The sequence below is a fragment of the Aquila chrysaetos genome, chromosome 8 (genome assembly GCF_900496995.4).
Source record: "Aquila chrysaetos chrysaetos chromosome 8, bAquChr1.4, whole genome shotgun sequence".
NCBI classification, from domain to species: domain Eukaryota; kingdom Metazoa; phylum Chordata; class Aves; order Accipitriformes; family Accipitridae; genus Aquila; species Aquila chrysaetos.
In genome coordinates this window covers 45856215-45876000 of record NC_044011.1, presented here as the reverse complement: position 1 = coordinate 45876000, position 19786 = coordinate 45856215, and the positions used below count along the sequence as shown (strand labels likewise).

At 53.0% G+C, this 19786-nt stretch overlaps 1 protein-coding gene across 3 annotated transcripts in view; it reads right to left on the bottom strand.

Moving 5' to 3' along the window:
- The window catches only part of ETS1 (ETS proto-oncogene 1, transcription factor), a 78478-nt gene that overhangs the window by 32306 nt on the left and 26386 nt on the right, over positions 1–19786 (bottom strand). Inside the window, exon 1 of one of the 3 annotated variants that reach the window (XM_030023046.2) lies at positions 16420–16659. The exons of the other annotated variants lie outside the window; for them this stretch is intronic. Within the exon in view, the coding sequence (XP_029878906.1) occupies positions 16420–16489 (70 nt within the window). The 5' untranslated portion in view covers positions 16490–16659. Of the gene's footprint in view, positions 1–16419; positions 16660–19786 lie in introns of those variants that run through there. 3 annotated transcript variants of the gene reach the window in all.

Genomic DNA, 19786 nt, shown 5'->3' with positions numbered 1-19786 from the left:
CAAACCGCTCCTGCTCGGGACTCGAAGCCTCCTCCTGCAGCGGTCAGGCCCTTATTGCGCTTCACCCTCCTGCTTTCCCAATCGAACATCACATGAGCCGGGGCATCCCCTGTGAAGATAGGATTAGCATCTCACTTTCAGGCTTGTTTGCCTCCGATCCTTCCTAGCAGGGCTGGGAGGACACTCCCTGCCTCACGCAAACCTGAGACATGCTTCCCCTGTGATAATTCGCTCTAATCCCCGCTAACCGCGCTGCTAAAGAGCTCTAATCCCCATGCACAGGCACACACGCACTAATGGGAGCACGGGGTGGGCTCAGCAAAGCCTGTAATGGACACCCAGCCTCGACTGAAAGGAGGTCAAGTGTAAATAGCAAGTCCAGGTCATGCCCGTGTCAGCTGCCCCGCATCAGTGCTCCAGCTCCGGGAGATGCTCCTCTGCAAACAAGCAGCTAAAACCTGGCTCCTCACACCCCGAGTCCCAGCAGTGAAGCTCAAATTGCTCAACAGCAATGAGAAAAAAAGGGAAAACCTCCAAAACCCCAGCGATCCCCACCGAACAAACAACTAGATATTCATTTGCTTCTTGGAAGGGTGCCCGAGGTATTCAAATGGCTCACGCCTGGGACCAGAAGCCTCTTGAAATTCCTCGCTCTCTTCGGGCTGGGCTAAGAGCCCTGCAAGGCCAGCCGTGCTGGCTTCACCGCCCTGGAGGTTTCTACAGCCACAAGAGCACGGCCTGAGCCCTCCCAAAGCAAACCCACGGCTGGGCTCTGGCAGTCCGCGGAGGCGACAGTGGTCCAGGTCATCCACACCCAGCGCTTCCCACCATCCGCGAGAACATACATTTCTTTCCAGCCAGGTTAAAACCAGGACTTCTGCTGCTCTCACCTCAAATCTCTGGCTGATGATGCCATTTCTGGCATCTTCAATGAAGAAGTGACGCAACTGGAGGATTTGTCTGAAGAGAAGGATGCATCCAAGTACCCTGACATAGATTTACCCTGGGCTGCAAAAGCACACACGGGATGCTACCAAGGTACTACTGTAATCACACCCAAGCAGTTCAGATTGAGCATTTCTCTACGCAAACAAGCCCCCACTCTCTCCTCCAGACATTAATCTCCCTCTCCTTCATCATCCAGGGATAGGGACAAACACGCAATGGGGATTCAGCTCCAACACCTCCAGCTGCTTGCTCCAGGGAACGATGGGGCTGCCAAACCACACGTGATAGCCTCCCAGAAAAGGGAGAGCAGAGATTTTGCAAGGCCGGGTTGAGGTTAATCGGCAGTGCATTGTGCGAGGAAGATGCTGTCAGGATCGGAAGTGTGAAAAGAGAAGGCTGAGATCTCTTGGCAGGGCTGTCCCCTCGCAGCAGGGCTAAGGGCCAAGGAAACTTCCCTCATGTTGAGCTCTTTCATCACCCCACAAAGAGATCCCAACCCCTCTAAGTCAGCTCAAACACACCTCAATGCCAACACATTTTGTAAGCAGCTATACATGACCTCACAGCTCGGGATGGTTTCGTTGCATACCCACGGCCACGTGAAATGACTCCATGCCCAGAATGAAAAACCAATTATTCGCGCTGCCCATCACCACAATATGACACACTTCCGATGTAGACGGACTCCACAGATGTCCCTGCTGCTGGAATCCCACCGGTCCTAAAAAGGAGCCTCAATTATCCTTGCCTCAGGAAGGGATTAGACATGCAGATGCTCAGTCAAACGCCTCCAATCTGTCTGTCCCAAGGAATTCCCCAACCTTCACTTGATATTCAGCCCAAGTCCTGCATAAACTGATCTCTCTGTGTCCTGGCCTTAGCCCTTGCCCCCAGGCTGAGTCAATGCCATGTCACGCCAGACACGAGGGTACCACATGGCAGGACACAGCCTGAAGTGCCCTCAAGCTAGGATGATGTTCAACCCCCAAAATACCTCCTTCCACATCAAAGTCGCTCTCCTCCACTCACCAGCTCTCTCATTCATAAAACAAGAATGTTTGTTAAAGCTGGAAGGGCTGGACCTGCTGTGGAGACACGTTGGTGATGTCCATACAATAAAAGTGCCTGCCGGTCACGAGTGGAAGGTGCCCACGGATATTCCTACAGCATTCCTCAAGCCCAAGACATCTCCACATGATGCAGAGAGCACGAAGCCAGTGATGCAGAAGGGATCGAGCTGATGACGAGGAAGGGAGGCTCGGCAGCTCCGGGTCACCTCCCGAGCACGCAAGCTGCCCCAGGGCGGCAGGGTACGGGAGCGCAGCTTGCCACATTGCTCTGCAGCTGCAGATTCCTGCCGCCCATCCCACCCCCACCTCCGCAGCCTTCCTGGCCAACCCTTCCCTTCAGGGCAACGCCAGCCAGACGTACAGCCAGGCAGGCAAAAAAATGCGGCCGATTGCTCAATGGGAGGGTGCAAGTTGCAGCGTATCACATCCCCCATGGATTGCAGAGGGATTGCTGCCGCTGCCTTACCCAGAGAAAGCCCTTCTTCTAATATTAGGCTTTTGATAGCATCTTTTTTTTTTTTTCCATACAGCAGGGAGTGTTTCAGCTCTGCCCAGGAAGCACAGGCAGTGCTCGATAAAAAAGGCAAGTGTGTGCAGAGGGAGAGAAGCAGCCCAGGAGCTTTACTCTGTCCTCACCTGGTGACCATCAGGTCCCCATCTCGCCACCTAGTCCCTTTCTGCCCAGGGACCTGCCACCACACACAAGGACTCCAGGTCTGTCCTCCCTTATCAGGCCGAGCTGTCCAGTTGTCTTTGCAGTTACCAAAGGAGAAGAGGAGAGATTAGGGTATTTAGCTTTGAAATCAAACAAATAATTGCACAGGCTTTTTGCAAACAGATCAGGGTTGGGAGGTCAGAGTGCGGCTGGTAAATCTCAGCACTGTTTGCTCTGACTAAATAATATTAGATCAAGGATAATCAATCATTTTAATCAACAAAATTATTTATAACTCTTTAGAGCAAATAGTCAACTCTGCTAGCAGGTGCCAAGAGATGGCAGGTAGCATAACGATCCACATACCTCTAATTCCCCTGTGCTAGATAGGGATTTACTTCTTTGCATCACTGGATTTACTGCCCCTGAAGACTTGCACTCGCAAGTACCTTGACCCCTCCTCTCTGAAGGTATCCTTCCTCCCTCTCTGTGGCTCACAAATACACACAACAGGCCCCTGCAGCCGAAATCAAAACCAAAGTAGCTCACAAAATTTACTGCACACTCCAAGCATCTTCCCTATGCTAGCTGCATCTCTCAGCGCAGCATCATTTAACAAGAGGGGAGAAAGAACCAACTAAACAGAAGAGGCAAAAGATGCTCAAAGCAAAGGTCCTCCTCTCTTTGCTTTGCTGCCTGAGCCAGCCCCATCTCCTCCGTTCCCCAGGCAGCCCTCAGGGCTGTGACTCCACTAATGCCACCAAATGACACCTCCACGAGCACCATCCACGTCCCAGCCCACGAACAAGAGCCACACACGGTCTACAGCCGATGCACATTGAACGTTTCCACCCACCAGCCCTGAGACGGGCGTGCTTTACACAGCAGCGGATGACCCCAGCAGCCACAAACGGGAGGATTTTGCTGGCTGGGCTGAAAGCCGTGCGAGCAAAGGTATCGCTGGGGCAAGGCAAATGAGGGTCAGCTTCACATCGGCCTTGGGGCCAGGAGGGGACAAGGGACAAGGCCATCCCTCGATGCCGCCTGCCAGCCCAACATTGTTTCACCCCCCTGTCCCCAGAGAGTAAACCAAGCTGCTCAGCTCCTCCAGTGATGAAGGCCAGAAAGGGCCCTGAGAGAAACCTGGGAAGCGAAACTCTCCAGCCCACGCCAGAGAGAGTGCCTTAGAAACACCGGTGCCAAACCAATTTCATTTCACAACATCCCAGGAACGATTCTCCCGGTACTATCTATTTTTAAGCAGACAAGGAAACGAAGGCAAAGAACAAGGGGATTTTCCCAAGCACACCAGGCAGCTGAAGAGCCCCGAGATTAAGCCTCTTCCATCCCAGGGCAAGCACAGAGCTCCTGGGCTTTGCCCCTTCTGGACTATACTATGCAACCTTCAGGTTATCAAGCATCCCCATGCATAAGAGCAAGGGTTTTCCCAGTCAACCCTGGGAAGGTCTTCATTTCCAGCTCCTCCTTCGAAGAAACTTCTCGCCAGGGAAGGGACCAGTGCAGAGACTGGGCCAGACAAAGGCCTGGGAAGATGAAGAAGGTGGGAGTGAGCTGGGGAGGGCGGCCAAAGATGAACTGGGCTGCCCCATCAGCTTCAGTCATCCCGATCCCAGAGCCAAGGCTTGTCCAGGATGGGGATTATGTCACCTATTGGGCTCAGCCTGGAGAGACGGGAGAGCGAAGGGCGGGCAGGGATAAATCAGAGCGGCTGGAGGTGCTCAGATTTGCCCAGAGGAAGCCTGAGCTTGGAAACCTCAGCGAAGACTGGGGGGAGAGAGGCTGAGACACTCGCGGCCCTCGCATCCACCCCGCGCGCAGCATCCGGAAGCTATTAAGGAATTACTGCCTCTCTGGCCCCGAGCCTTCCCCGGCAGAAGTGCCTGGGAGCAGATGGTGAAAGGGCTGATTGAATTCGGCTGCTCGGGCCAAGAGGCTATTAGGAGGAGACGTAAATGGAGGAGGGGGTGGAGGGGGTGTCATTTGGCAACTCGGGAGCCGGGAGCCCTTGCCAGGAACTCTGGGAATCCTCCACCGACCGTAACAAGCTTGGAGGAGCTTCGGCAGGGCTCTGGACGGGCGGCTCAGGGGTGTGAGCCTTCCTGCTGCCCTCCGTGGCTCGGCCCCAAGCTCCTGCTGCTTAGGGGCTGGGGAGAAACCGTAAATATACGGGTAGCAGGAGCCACAGGCTGGTTCCTCTCCCCAGACATCTTCATCTCAAAAGGCAGCACAGCCACCACGGTGGACGGGCACCCTTCCAGGGAGGCAGGACGCCTGCAGAGACCTGTGTCCCTGCAGTCACAGCCCCAGGAGCCGTGTGCTCCAGAGCCTTGATCCTGGTTGTACAAAGGAGGTATGAGAGCTGTCAGCTCAGCAGCCCTGCTCGCCTACGGGGCCAGCCTTCCTCCCAGAAAAATGCAGGTTTGCAAAGATCCTTGATTCCCAACCTGGTCTAATCCCACCCCATCCCCAGTGCCTGTGGGAAGGCACTGGGCATGGGACCAGACCTCCCAAAGTGCCTTCAAAAGGCAATGGGACTCAAGTGACTCTGGATGGTGAGGAGGTAAGCAAAAAAGGCCAGGGCGAGAGAGACACATAGGATGAAAAAAAGCCAACAGGCAAAAAAAGCGTAAATACCATTCACAAGTCACCCACGGTGCCAGCCCTGCTGAAGGTAATGCCAGTGTCCGAGCAAAAACACTGATGAATAACTGAAATTGCCTGGGGATGAAGGAAGTATTTAAAACCCTCCCTGGGAAGTGGGGGAAGAAAAAGGAGGAATGACCCAAAAATCAACACAACCCCAAGCTCTGGGCTCCCCGCCCTGGCAAGACAGCTTCAGCTCCCCACAGCCCTGTGCCCCCAGGGGGACAGGCACCGGTGCCAGGGCCCTCACGCCACCCCCGTCTCCAAATTCATCCCTCTTTTTCCAAGGGAGAAAGGTCTGATGAGTCCCCCTGGGCTGCCTTGGCTGACTGCCCCAGCTCCCCGAGGTTGGGAAATCAGGAGCCTCGTCAGGGCTCTGCCGGAGGGGCCGGCACGGAGCGCTCCATGACCGTAAGGGGATCTTTTCGGAGCAATCTTTTCCGAGACAAGTCATGAGATTATTTCTTGCCTGGAATTTGCTCCCGCGGCTCCCATCAGCCCCGGACTGCTGAGTCAAGAGACCGCCGGGGCTGTGCCCTCCAGATGAGTAAATAAATTGCCATGGGGAGTGGTGGGGCAGCTGGGGGGGGGACGGCGCCCCGGTGGGGCACCGGATGGAACGAGGGAGGGGACCCGATGACTCCTCGAGCCTTCGGCCGGGGACGCAGCCCGGCTTGGCAGCCGGCTTCGCTGCTGCTTTGCAACGCACCGAATTAGTCACCAGATTAGCGAGCGCAGTTACACACGCTGGCGCAGAGCTGTTTAAAGGCACACTATCCCTCCCCTTTGCTTTTCTTCTTTTTCTCCCCCCTCCTTCCTTTTGGTTTTTTTATTTGAAATTTTTTTTAGGCCTAACTCCAGCTTTCAGTGAGTGCTTAGGACCGGCAGCCAGCAAACTCCTGGGGAAGCCGAGGAAGAGGCAGTCCTCAGTCATAGCCTGAAGATGCCAAATGGCTTGGGCTAGCAGCAAGGGGGCTGGTCCAGCCCGGGACCAGCTCAGAGCAGGGGCAGCCCGCTGCTCCCTGCCAAGCCCCCTTCCCTCCTCACCCTGTTGACATTACGCCGGTCCGGCGGGCAGCCAGGTCACTCTATAGGATCCATATGGCCCCGGCTGCTCGGGGCTCGGCTGTTTGAAAGCAGGAACGCGCGAGAGTCATCCAGCTTGAAGGCAAAACAGGCGCACGGCCGGGGCCTTTCAAGTTGCAAGCTTTAGAGCCAGCTTCAAATCTGGAGCCGCTTAAAGGGATGGAAACCAGCCCCAGTGACTAACCACCCTGCCGGGTCACGGCTACTGTGACAGCTCTGAAACCCCACTGCTGACGCTGGAAAGCGAAACTTTCCCAGCGCCGCAGAGGCACCGGGCTTCCCAGAACCGGGGACAGCCCTCTGACATCAAGCCCAAATTTCTTTGTATCCCTTCGAAAGGATGGGTCCGGGAAACGCCACGGGGTTGGGGCATGGGATGGGGAGCCACGATGCTGCTACCAGTCTGCCGGACTCATCTGCTGCCTGTGGCTGATGCTGGGGATTGAGTAAACGAGTTTTTCCCCACTTCTGGCTGCAAACGAGGAGGAATTGCATTTACTGACCTCACGAAGCGGTCTGGAGAGACGGAGCAGTTGGGTAACATGCCTTGAGCATTTTAAAAGAGAAAGCACTTGGCATTGCATTTGAAAACCGCTTCTAACAATAATGTGTAAAAAAAGAAGAAGAAAAAAAAAAAGACCCAAATTTCACGTGTTCCACTACATCTTTTTTTAATTTTCCAGTGGAAAAAGCCAGGAGTACTCAGCTTTTGCAAGTTGTTTCTTCTGATGGTTCAGGTTTCAGTAAACAATTTCTCAAAACTAAAAGGTAAAAAAAAAAAAACCAAACCTTGCTGCTTCCAGAACACTGACCAAAATTAAGTGGTTTTGCACAAACACATGCAGACACCTACGAAAAAAAAACTTTCATGTGGGTCAAAAAGCCACATTTTGATTATTGTGATAGATGGTGCTGACGGGGAGGGGGGAAAGCAACAGAAAACAAACCCCAAAGCGCTTCCCAGTGTCTGGCTCCAGTTTCTGGGGTCTACTGGCTGCAACGTCAGCGGCAGCTTTCCCTTAGTCAGCAGTTTTATCCAGAGACCTCCAAGGACATCCCAGGAGAGGCACCATCCCAGTGGAAATCCCAGCCCAGGACTCCAGCCACCATGAGGACATGCAACCCTCATCCTGCTGTGCAAGACACTTGATTCCTGAAGGGACACGGGGCTGCGCCATTTGCCTCCCCCACAGCCTAGCTCCCAGCCCAAATCAGAGTCAACCAGTACACCCAAACTGGAAAACCCAAGAGGCAGATGGGTCCTGGCCTGCCTGGTGCTGTGGAGGAGCCAGAGACGTGCAGTATGGCTTAACACAGACCGTAAGAAAACCTAAATACTGCAAGTAAAGGGAGACCTGGAGCACACAGCTCAGGATGCTCCCATGTCCCTGCTGCAGCGTAATGGGGGCACTGTGCCTCAGTTTCCTCTAAAACCAAGTCTCATCAAGCCTTTCTTCAACATCTTTCTGGGTCAGAGGCCCCAAAAGCATGCTGCATTTAAAAAAAGGCAAAGTCCCACTGGCTGGCTTCTCCTGCGCTCCCCACCAGCCATCTGAAGAATGCCTTGGAATCACGTCAAATATTTGAAATGAGATGGGGGGGCGAGGGGGCACGGGAAGGGGAGAGCTGGGGGAGCCGCTCCACTTTTGACTCAGTGTCTGGCTTCTTTCATCAAACCCACATTCCTACTCATGCCATCACCCTCCGGGAAAGTGCGACAACGTACATAATCCATGTGGAGCCAATTTAAAATCCCTTCCGTGTAAGAAAATGCATTTCGTTCATTAACAAGCTCTGAACGCTTAGCTGGGGTTATGAGCCAGCCTGCAGCTCCACAGCCACCCCAGCAACACGTTCTTCAGCAGGGAAGGTTTCCAATGCACAGCCAAGTCCTACAGGAGAGCAATCCTCCCTTCAAACCCACCCAGGGTGCTGGGGGACGCTGAGCCAGCACGGCTCGGCCCACCACACACTTGTTGCAGTCTGAGTAACGCTGGGTTTTCTGCACCAGCCACCGGAGAGGCAGGTCTCTGCCTCTTCTGGCTTTATAGGAAAGGTTTAACTGGAGCAAAAAAAGCTGGAAAGCAGGGGATTGCTGGAGCAGGGGATTGCTGCTGTGTCCAACACCAGCCACAAGATGATGGGGACGGGAATTACAGCCCCAGAACCCGACCAGCTCAGACCCAGACAGAGCCCTGCGACTTTGCACATCCCAATCCACAACGGGGGCTGCCGCCAGCACACAGCAAATAGCTGAGGGCTCACGGTGACCTCTGATCTTCAACTCTCATTCCCAAACCAAAGGGAGCCACAAAAACAAGGGGATTTTCCTCTCTGGGAAAGAAAGCTGCTATTTCTTCCTCACATTTGTAATATTTTTCTGGCAGGTTATATTTATCCACAGGCTGCGTGGCTACAGGAACCAGATGCAGGACTGAATGGCTGCACTGCATCAGCACAGCATCCTGGCTTCTTGCAAACAACAGGTCCACCTGCACGGTGCACAGAGCAGGTCGCTGGATGGAGGGAGCCCAGGCATCGACAGCAATTTGAGGCACGCCAAAAAACTGTGCATGGTCAGCAAGACCAGGGGAGGCGATGCGGAAAAATGTATCGCCTGCCCGGTCCTGCACGTACAGATATTGCCCAATGACTTGATGTTGTTCACGGGACAGAAGAGCAAACCAGTTCTCAGATTTTTGCCAGTTGAGTGGAAAAAAAAAACAAAAAACCTCAACACAAAAATATGCAGTTTCATGTCACAGTTCAGAAAGAGGCAGGCAACGGTGGAGAGCTCTGGGTTTGCCCCCCATCTGGGCCTAAATAAACCAAAAGTTACTCTGAGCCACCCACCACATTCAACACGGGAAAAGAACAACTCAGAGCACTTTTGAATGCAAGCGCCAAGAGCTTTGCCTTCATCTAAACACACGCAGCCTTGCAGAAGCTCAGGCTTTGCATGCAAACATTTGCAGCCTGTTAATGTTACAGGCTTTCAGATCCGGCTGGTGTCTACAATCTAGATATGAAGGCTGAGCCTTTTAACCAAATTACAAACTGAAACCTCCCTGATTTATTTTTTTTGCCACCTCTCTGGACCTGACATCAAACTATGTATCCCCTCCGGATGCGAGTCCCTCCCTTGCTCAAGGAGATACTCAGGCAGGTAAAGTGACTTGCAGATTTGCACATTTTCACATAATTACCACCAAAGCCTGCAGCAGTCACAGGCACAAATCCTCAAACCTGGGGAAGCTGGGACGGACAGAAGAGAGTTGATCTATAGGCTGGACGTGCAGGGCCATACAGCAGGACTGAAGCCAGCTTTGCAAGGGTTGCCTTCGCATCTCAGACCACCAGAGAGCTGTTATCTCTGGAGCCATCTCATAATTTTGCGATCGGCAGGACTCAAGCAGCCCCCCCTCAAATTCCACTGCACCTGGGAAAAATGTAGGAGCTTGTAGGAGAATCAATAAATATTTATTGTTTAACCAGCAGTATTTTGACTGGAGATGTAAGCATGGCCCAATGCCAGCGAAACCAGAGCCTTCTTGGCCAGCGCTGCAAATTTTTTTCTGTATCTAGTTGGAAGATTATAAACTACACAATGAAGAAAAAAAAAAAAAAAAGAAACATAGGCAGCGAGCAGCTTAGTCACGGAAGAGGAACAAAAGAGCTGAGATGTATAACTATGTTGTGGGTTAAAAAAAAAGTGGGGGATGCAGGCCCAATTTTTGGCTGCAAGACAGCTGTACAGTTTGTATCAGCTACAGATTTGTCCCACTGGCTTCTGCAGTGATGAGGCTTTATGCTGGATCAGAGCATATATCCCTGGCTTCAGTGGAGCTACACTGATTTGGACAAGCTGCAAACCGGCCCGTAACTCACAGCCGAAAAGCAAACCTGGTAATCAGGTCTTGACCTACGGAGGCACAATCTTGCACCCATAAGGAAGACCCCAGTTTCCGTGGGGATCGCCCAACCTCACAGTGCAATGAAGTTAGTCCCTGGCTCCAAGGGCATTTTAATGCTCAAGTAAGGCAGACCATCCCTTCCTTCTTCACTTCAATTAGTCCCCTGGCACCATCCTACCAAGCACAGGTCTTCCCCCGAGCAAAATTTGTAAGCCTGGAAGATGCCAGCAGCTCCATCCTTTGGATCCATTCCAGGGACAGCAATGACACTTGCTCTCCTAAGTCATGTAATTTGCTCACCTTGTGCCCATGCAAGGACCAGATGACAGTGCAAAAAGGAAAAGACCTTCTTTCCTTGTCTGGGACAAATCCACCTGGATTTGTTCCTTTCTTCCCCAAAATCCCAACTGATACCAGTACCGGTACTGAGAACAGCCATTTGGGATGACAGATCTGCAAGTTTACACTGCTAAACCGTGTTCAGACAAAAGTCTGGTCTTGCTCACACCCACCTCTTCCCTGAGTGCCTGAGACATATCTGCTCTCACCGAAACAGCAACTGGTGAAGAACACCAAGACACCTTCCATTTTACCTCCAGCATCAAACTGTCGTCCCAAGGTCTAACTACAGGACAACTTTTGTACCCTAAACCCTGTCCTTGCTGCCCCCCCAGCTCAGCCACACAGCAGGGATCCATCCAGGAGGATGCAGTAACTGCTTTTTCACAGCAGCATACTCAAAAGCTGGCTCCCCTGGTAAAACTCAGCGTGCCACAGACCCGCCGGAGAGCGTGCACGCTCCCAGCTACTTGCTGCCTGCCTGCCAGCAATCTGCTATGGATTTGGGAGAGCGGGATGGCATACGACGTGCTCGTCAGCTTGCTTTGGAGAGCTCGAGCACGGCATTCCAGCATAAGACCATGTTATCCCTTCATTTTATAAGGCCTATCAAAGCATGGCACGCTGTAATTACATGGCAAATTAGCAGCCACTTCATGTAACAACACTGTAATTACACAGTTGTTACATGCTTTGGGGAGTTTATGATGAAAAAGTGGAAGGAATGGGGCTTTGCTCCTTTTTCCTGGAAATCTCACTCCCTGTACCCAGGTTAAAAATGCTGTAGTCGGGGATGTGCTTTAGTGGGTGTATCCCTGAAGGAAAGGTCTATGCAGTTGCCCTCTTTCCACCTCTTTTCACAGCTTTGTCCCTTAATAGACAGAAGTTAACACTAAAAGAGCTGGAGCTGGTGGCAGCCAGGTCCAGACAGTCCCCTCCCTCCTGGGAAACTCTCATTCCCCCATCCCAGCTGGATACCACAGTAATGGGCATTTTGTAAGTGCATAGAAAGATAATTGCTCTTTTTCAGTTCAAATTCTCACCTCCTCCACAGGCAATCAGCATCGAAAATGCCAGAGGAGCCCAAAGCCCTCAATTTATTAGAGTCTCGCCCTTGTTGGTTGATGATTCATGCCCACACAGAGCAATCCACAGCCAAAGCCAAGCTCTCACCTTTGCTGTTAATGCAAAAGTAAAAGCATTCAGAAAAGATGCGGGATGCAATTCTCTGCATCCCTGAAATCACTTCACCTTTCAGTGCTTGTTTCCTTTCCCCAGGCTTTGCTGGGCTTCCAGGCAAACACTCTGGCATTTTGTGTGCGAGGACAGGTAAATGCTGTGCCAGTACAACTGGTGCAGAGGAAGGGACAGAGGACATCTCGAAACAGAGAGGGAAATGCTGGCGTTCTGCTGCTGAGTTTCATCCCACATGCGAAAACATGACCATGCAAGCCACCAACAACACCAATCTCTTAACAGCAGCAGGGAAACTGAGTCACCCAGCGGCTGACACAGCTGTAGGGACCAACCTGGAGTCTGAGTGCTGTGCAAGGATAAAACAGGATCAAGCCTTCCTTTTTGGAAGAGAAGATGTTCCAAGTCCCCGTGCACTACTCTTACCCCCAACCAGCTCAGCAAACTGACAGCCCTTGAACGGGCTGATCCAGCTGTGACCCTATTCTGTGCGCATATATAAAGACCTGGGAGCGAAGGTATGGCTGGAAACTTGCCCTCCCTAGACAAGACAGAGGGAAGGATGAAGGATCCCATCCTAAGACCATAATGAAGACGCATTCAGACTCGTAAAGCATTTTGCCATTTCCCTGGAGCAAGGCACTGCAGAGGAGGGTATGCATTTGCCAAAAGACTCACTTCAAATGCTAACTCTGTTATTTGCCTGCATTGAAAGTGAAAGCCCAGGACAAAAAGACAAGATTGACCTGGCTATGGGAAGGGGAAGGAGCGTGATGCAGGCAGGTCCTACATCTGAATATACGCTGCGTAGAAGCTGTCCACTTCCCTGTACCCTGCAGCAACCACAGCACGAGAAATCTTGCTTCAGGCCTGACCCGACGTTGTCCCAAACCTTAAACAGAGGGAAAAGCTCTTGCCGGATAAAAATACACCCCTGGGATGCCACCCACGCACAGGCCAATGGAAACAACGCATCTGTCTCCCAGCTGTCCTTAGGGTACGCATGGGAAGCACTGAAACATGCAGGGTCCTTCCGTCTCCCAGCACTCAGGATTTCTACGTTGCATATGCACAGACCAAATCCTCTTTTCATGCCAGGCAGGATCAACTCCACCACTGCACCTGTAACACACATCCAGAGAAAGGAAGCAAGAGGGGGAGTGGATGCAGGAGGATGGGGAGCCCAGCATCTCTGCCTCACCTGTGATGCCCAGCATCACCACCTGCCATTATATAGTCCTTCCAGGGTACCTTGCGGGACCCCTCGGGGCCAGCAAGTCAGCAGCTTCATTAGCAAGAAATGTCGTTATCTCTCAGTACTTGGGAGTCCCAATTACTGCCAGCTTCCAGCAAGGGTTGCTGAGCTGCTTTTAACTCTGACCACAGAGAGCAAACACAGCTTTGCAGAACTGGAGGAAACAAATTGATTTGTGGAGGGCAGTGTTTACCAGTCGCAAGGTTAAGTTCCCGTTAGGGCTGATTTTCGCATGGTTTGGGTTTTTACTGTCTGACAAAAAGCCAGTAAACTAAGTCCCACCAACCCATTGGTGGATCAGTCACATATCTGCAATCAAAAGTCATGTTACCATCTACTCTTATCAGATCCTTATAATGAAAACCCACACACATACAACTTGTATATTAAAGGAGAAGGCCGCCACGGTGTTTTTTTGGCTCCTGACCCACTCATCTCACTCACACATTCTTGCTGGCAACAGCGGGGGTGAATTTGGCTTTGGAAGCTTTGTACAACTTCACATCCCTTTCAGGTTATTTTTAAACCCTTTGGACACACTACAAATCCCATCTAACTTTTACACGCAGAGGCTGCCTGCACGTGTGGGTTGGAGCAGGGTTTTATTTCAGGGGAGTGAGAGGGGGACCGTACTGTGCGGCCAATGCATCTCTGCAGTTTTACAGGGCATCAAGCACCTGGCACATTAAACATCTTGCACAATTGAAAACCTATGCCTGTAACGACTCTCCCTGCGTAAGGTTAACCCTATGGATACCGTGAAGCAAATCTGCTTTGCTGCTTGCTGGCATGTAAACGAACAAGGGGCTCAACTCCTTGTCGGCCAGGCGAATGCCCATTTGGAAAAGAAGGGCAATGGGCAGATTTGGTGGCAGATTCAGCAACCAAAACCAAGGGCTGAAGGAGCCATCAGGGAGCAGTTAAGTCCTCAGATGCAGCCCAAACCAGAGAGGAGTAGAGAAAAGTTATGTATGTCCCCTACACATGGCATTGCTGGATCCCAGAAACATAAGCTAGCAGCATCCATACTCCTTCTCTCAACATCAATCCGACCAAGCAAGAAAGCTTCAGCATTCTCTAAAAAGTTAGAGGGGAAATGAGGTTAAGCCAGCTAATTGACAACATTGACCTTTTTGGCTCACAGTGCTAGTGCAGCCACCAAAACAGAAGCGACTGCAGCTGAAGTCGATAGGGAGTCAGCTCTTTTTTACCTTTTTGGTTTTTGTTTTTCAGCGCTCTTCCTGCCAAAGTTTAAACTTTGGGTCAACTCTAAAAATTGCTTGCTGACATAAGCTGCAGAAGAGCTTTCACAGAGAAAAGAAAATGAACTTAAGGCAGTGTGAAACACCAAGTCCTTTCTTTAGGCACAAAGCAATTACATTGATCCAATGCTCAAACACCTAAACAACACAGACGCCTTTGTAACATGCTCTCACCCATGCCAGGAGACATGTAAATTTAAACAGATACTTTGGTCTGAACTGAAAAACAAACCCCACATCCCCCCAGCCCTGCCTCAATGGACCAGGTGTTTCATCCTATCCCATTTTCTTCCCCTGCAAGCAGACTGCCATCGCAACCTGAAGCGCAGCAATGAGTGTCCAGTAAATGTTCTTTTAACCAAAGCTTTAGGAAATAGGCACGAACAGGTCCTCAACTCCACCAAAGCCTCTCATTTAACCTGCGTAGGTGCTTTGGAAAATCATTCTTAGAGTCCCCATTGCATTTCGAAGCCTGGCCCTTCAGAGGCCACACCTGAAAGCCAGGCTCAGCCTTGCTGTCAGAGGCACAGAGCACCAAAATAGCTATAACCGGAGACCGGGTCCTCTCTATGTGCAGGTAGAGTGGGAAGACGGATCATGCGAAAGACACTCTGTCCGCATCGGACACCGTGTAGCCCACCGGTGGCAGATCCCCCAGGTGTGTGCTGACTTACTGGAGCTCTGCAGACAAGCTGATCCCACACAAGCATTTATTTTAAGTCTAAGCGCCAACCCCTGCACCGCTCTGGCCCCCCTTGCACTCCAGCAGTCAGCTGTCATTTTATTTCCCACATGCAGCCTGAAATCATATTGCCTGGCAGGAGTTGAGCCCCCTTTCTGGGTTTCCTAGAAACTTGCTAACTGGCAAAGAAAACGCACAACTCTAATTTGATTTTCTTCGCTGCACAGGCTCTACACAAAATCCAGTAAACCTCCACTTCAGTGCAGTGGGAGTTACAGCAGGGAGGGATGAAGCAACAGGACTCATTTCACCCTCCCTTGTACCCACAAAGAGAACTTTTTTCCCTGCAGGCCCTCCAAGCCCCATCCTCTACCTCGACTGAGCAAGGCAGAAATCAGTTGAGCGTCTGGGGTCAGCAGGCAGTCAGACGACATCAGTATGTGAACAACAGCCCTTATTATGGTAAAGGCTCAACTATTAGCGTTAACCACAGCCAGCAGCAGCTAAACTTATCACTACAACAAAAAAAACCACACGTCTCGTTTCAGTAACGTGTTGCTATCTTCCCTGATAGCTCCTGCACCCTTCCTCCACCCATTTCTCCAGCTCCGGGGGGGGAGGGAATCAAAGCAGCGGGCTCTCCTGGTTTAAACGTGGTAAATCTAGAGGAGGTACCGCTAAAGTTTTGTTTCCCTAATACCAGGAGTGCTTGGACCACACAAGACATTTCCAGCAAAGGATGGGGGGAACGTACATCCCAGATAAGGAGCCTGCGCAGGGCTGCCAGCCCCGGCGTGGCTCCCCCGCTTGGGAAAAGGTGGGGGTATCCCGGGAAGCTCGTTAAAAAAAAAAAAAAAAAAAAAAACCCAAACCAAAACCATCCGAGTGCATGTCTCCTGCCTCCCAGCCGGAGGTGCTTGTCTACATCCCCGCAAAGATGCCAGAAGCATGAGAAAAGAAGGCTGGAGGGGCGGCGGGTTGTTTTTTAAGGGGGGCGGGGGGGGGGGGGGTAAGGGGGGTGAAAAGTCTCAAAACTGCTCGGAAAGCAAGTTCGCCTTCCCCCAGTGGTGCTGCGGGGCAGAGCCGGGGGAGCGCAGGGCCGGGCGGCGGAGCCCGGGCGGCGCCGCTCCGCTCCAACTTGGGGGGTGCCTTTCGTTTTCCCTTCCCAAAGACAGCCCCCCCCCCCCAAAAAAAAACCACCACCCAACCCTCACCGGGCAGATATTTCCCCACCACGGCCCTCGCTGCGAAAAAAGGGGAGAAGGGATCCACAGGGCTCCCCGATGAGGGCGGGGGGTACGGGGGGGGGGGGGATACGGGGGGACACGGAGGGGAGGGCAGGGTGCTCACCGGGGGACGGGAAGAGCTCAATGTCCACCTTCTCCGTCTTGATGATGGTCAGGTCCACCGCCGCCTTCATGGCTGGGGCAGCGCCGCGGGGGCGTCGCGCCGGGACCGGGGGGCGGCGGCGGCGGCGGCTGCTGCTGAGCCCCGCCGTGCGCGGAGCGGGGCGCCCGGGGCAGCGGCGGCCGGGCGCCTGCCTGCCTGCCTCCCTCCTCCTCCTTCTCCTCTTCTTCCTCCTCCTCCTCCTTTCCTTCCTTCCTTCCTTCCGCGCTCCCTCGCTCCTCTCTCCCGCTCCCCTCCGCTCCTCCGCCGCCCCTTCCGCGCTCCCTCGCTGCCGCTCCGCCTCGCCCGTCCCCCGCTGCCGCCGCCGCCGCCCCGGCCCGGGCTGAGCCGCCGAGGGGAGGGCGCTGGGCCGGCCCCGAGCGGTGACAGCGGCGGGGAGGGACCCGCCTGCCCCCGCCCCGGAGGCGGCCCCCGGCACCCGGCGCCGCGGGGAGCGGAGCCGGCGCTGCCCCGGGCTCCGGCGGAACGGCGCGGCCCGGGGAGGCGAGGAGTCCGGGGGGGATGGAAGGGGGGGGGGGGGATGTCAGCGCAACCCGCGCAAAGTTGGGTGCTGCTGCGCCTCGGCCGCAACCTCTGCTTGCATCCCAGCCCCAAAAGACGAAGGGAAAAGAGAGTTGCAGTTTTAGCACGGGAAAATGCCGCCGGCTGCACGCAGCCCTGAGCTGGAGCCACGACGGCCTGCCGAAACCCGATGTTTCTTGAAACCAGGCCAGTTGCTTTCGCCCTGCCTGTCGCGACACCAACCGCCGCCTTTCACGCTGGCATCACCCTGTCACGCCCGCATCACCCCTTCATGCTCGCATCAAGCGGATCCAAATGTGCGGGCACGGTCAGGGCAGAGCGTGTGTGCAAAAACACGCTCAGGTGCGTGGCGATGGGTGACGGGCAGGGGCGGTTGTTCACCAGTGTGCTTTGTACAGGTGGGAAGCCAAAAAGATATGGGAACTGACTGGATAAAAAGCATCTTAAAGATGCAAGATGAGTATCGTGCCAGCATGGCATGAAGTTAACAGAAGAATATCGGTTTTCACATGAATTATGTTTTATTATATTTAGGTAGCACAAACTTCAGACCACAAACGGCAGAGCAGGAGGGAGATTATGACTCACAGATGTCAATTTACCGGTACAAGTGTTAAAAAAAAAAAAAAAAAATAAAGTCATTAGCAACCAGCTCTTGTGGTTCTTTCACTGTGAAAGTCTTAACAGTCTCCAACACACTGGTAGAGACCGGGCTGCTCTGATCAAAGATGGGCTCAAATGAACATCCCGGCTGTAACGGCGGGCAGAGAGCAGCCAAGTGAGTCAGCTGCCGGTGTTCAGGGCTACCTGCTAACCCATAGGATGAACCAGGGTCCTGCTTGCAAACACCACTGAAACCTTCAAATGCACTGAAAGATGAGCTGCAGATGCAAACGTTACAGCTCAGGATTATTTCTAGTTTCTTCAGCAGTGCCTTTCTCAGTCACCTAAGGTGTATTTATAGAAGGAAAGTTCGTGAAACTAAAAGAAGCTGCACAGTGCTGGGGCCAGAAATCGAGAGCCGGTTTTACCCAGGTGGATAGCTCAAGACACAGCCAGCAGGAAGTCTGAGAGCTAGCAAAGCCGGGCAGGCAGTTAGCTCCAGCCAAAAGTTCATCTTTCAGGCGCTTCACCCATTGACAAGCACTCACATTTCCAATTTTACAGGCAATCGTGCTTCCAATTTACTTGCAAGCTCAGTTATAGGCAACCTATTGCTGCGGCAGCGAAGTAGAACCAGCGATTCGCTGTATGACCAATATATAACCTCTCTCCCCTGAACCCCGTGTGCTTTGGAGAACCTGAGCTGCGCTCAGACAAGGCACAAGGTTTGAAACCTCGGGTGGTGGGTCCTTGGTTTGAAACCTACCACAGGAATGAACCTGGAAATCCGAAAGTGCAAAGAAGATGGCTGTAAGGATAAAACTTAGTCCCCATTGCCTCTCCCCGTACAGGTTAATGTGCTTGCACCTGCCCTTCGTTTTGGGTTTCTTTCCCCTCTTCCCCATACAGGGTAGACAGCAATGATTGAAGGAAGAAACTATAGAGGGGTGATTTAGCAGAACATTTCCAGTCGAAAATCAAAAGGGGATTCAGGAGAAACAGCTGCCTTTATGATCCCTTCCAGAGCAGGCTTGGGAAGAGAAACCCGATGCAGTTATCGCAGCCTGACAATTTTTCCCGTCCTACACTTCGCTCGGCGCGCTGCAAACTCCCGGGCGAGCGTGCACATAGGCAGGCTGCGATCCTGCAGCGGGGCGAGTGTGGGAGAGTGCGTGCGTGTGTGTGCGCTGGCGCGGGGGGAACTGGTTTACGCAGCTGGCTGCGGGTTCTCGGCCGCGGCGATGAAGCCATCAGAAAGCACCTGCGGTCCCAACCGTATTGAAATGACCCAAGCACTCCCCCCTCCCCAATTCGGCGGTGCTCGATAATCCACCCTGCTCAGAGCGAGCGCAGCCTCCTGCAGCAAACCACAATCCCCAGACTGAAACAGAAGAGGAGGCATGTGGCGAGGTCGCTGGGGCTCGCCCGAGCGGGCGCTGATGGTGATGGGCTGTCGACGCCACGTAGGAGAAGGCTCTCATGAGCAGAGATGGTCCCAGACAAAGCTGCCGGTGGGATTGAAAAGCGGCACCAGAGGAGGCAGCGGCTGCCCCTGCGGTGTCTGTGCTTTAGCCTTGCTCCCGCGGGCCGATGCACTTGGCTTGGCCTCTCCTGCAAGTGTTATGGTCTTAAGGACTGGCTGAACTCCAGTGCACCTGTAATGGGGCTCCTTCTCTTCTGGACCAGTACAAAGGTTTTAATAAAGATTTTTCTCACAGCTAGTGTGCTTTTTATTAGGAAAGATACACGTGCTCTTGGCATCTCAGCTCAGCCCTGATGCTGCAAAGCCGATGACACTAAGCCACAGCTTGGTGCAGCATGGCTGCGGCGAAGCTTTGAGCTTCTCCACTCCCCTGCCTTACCCCCCAACTCCATGCTCCCCCAAACTTCTGTTTCATTTTGCTTGTGCAATATATGGCAGCCTCTACGTGCGGGGAAACTAGAAATGCTTCCAAAAGTAGCACCGGGGCAAAAAAACCCAAAGTGGAGGAAAAGAACGGAGAGGCTGCGGACAGAGATTTCCTCCCAGGGCAGCTGAATCTCTCCTTCGAACTCGACTCTGTCCTAGCGGCCGCCTTAATTTGTGTTCACTTCAGAGCCTGCAACATGAAAGCCCTGGCTCTGAACTCCAGCTGAGCCGCTCAATGGCTCAGTGTTCGCAGAAGGCATGGAAGGAATCCATTGA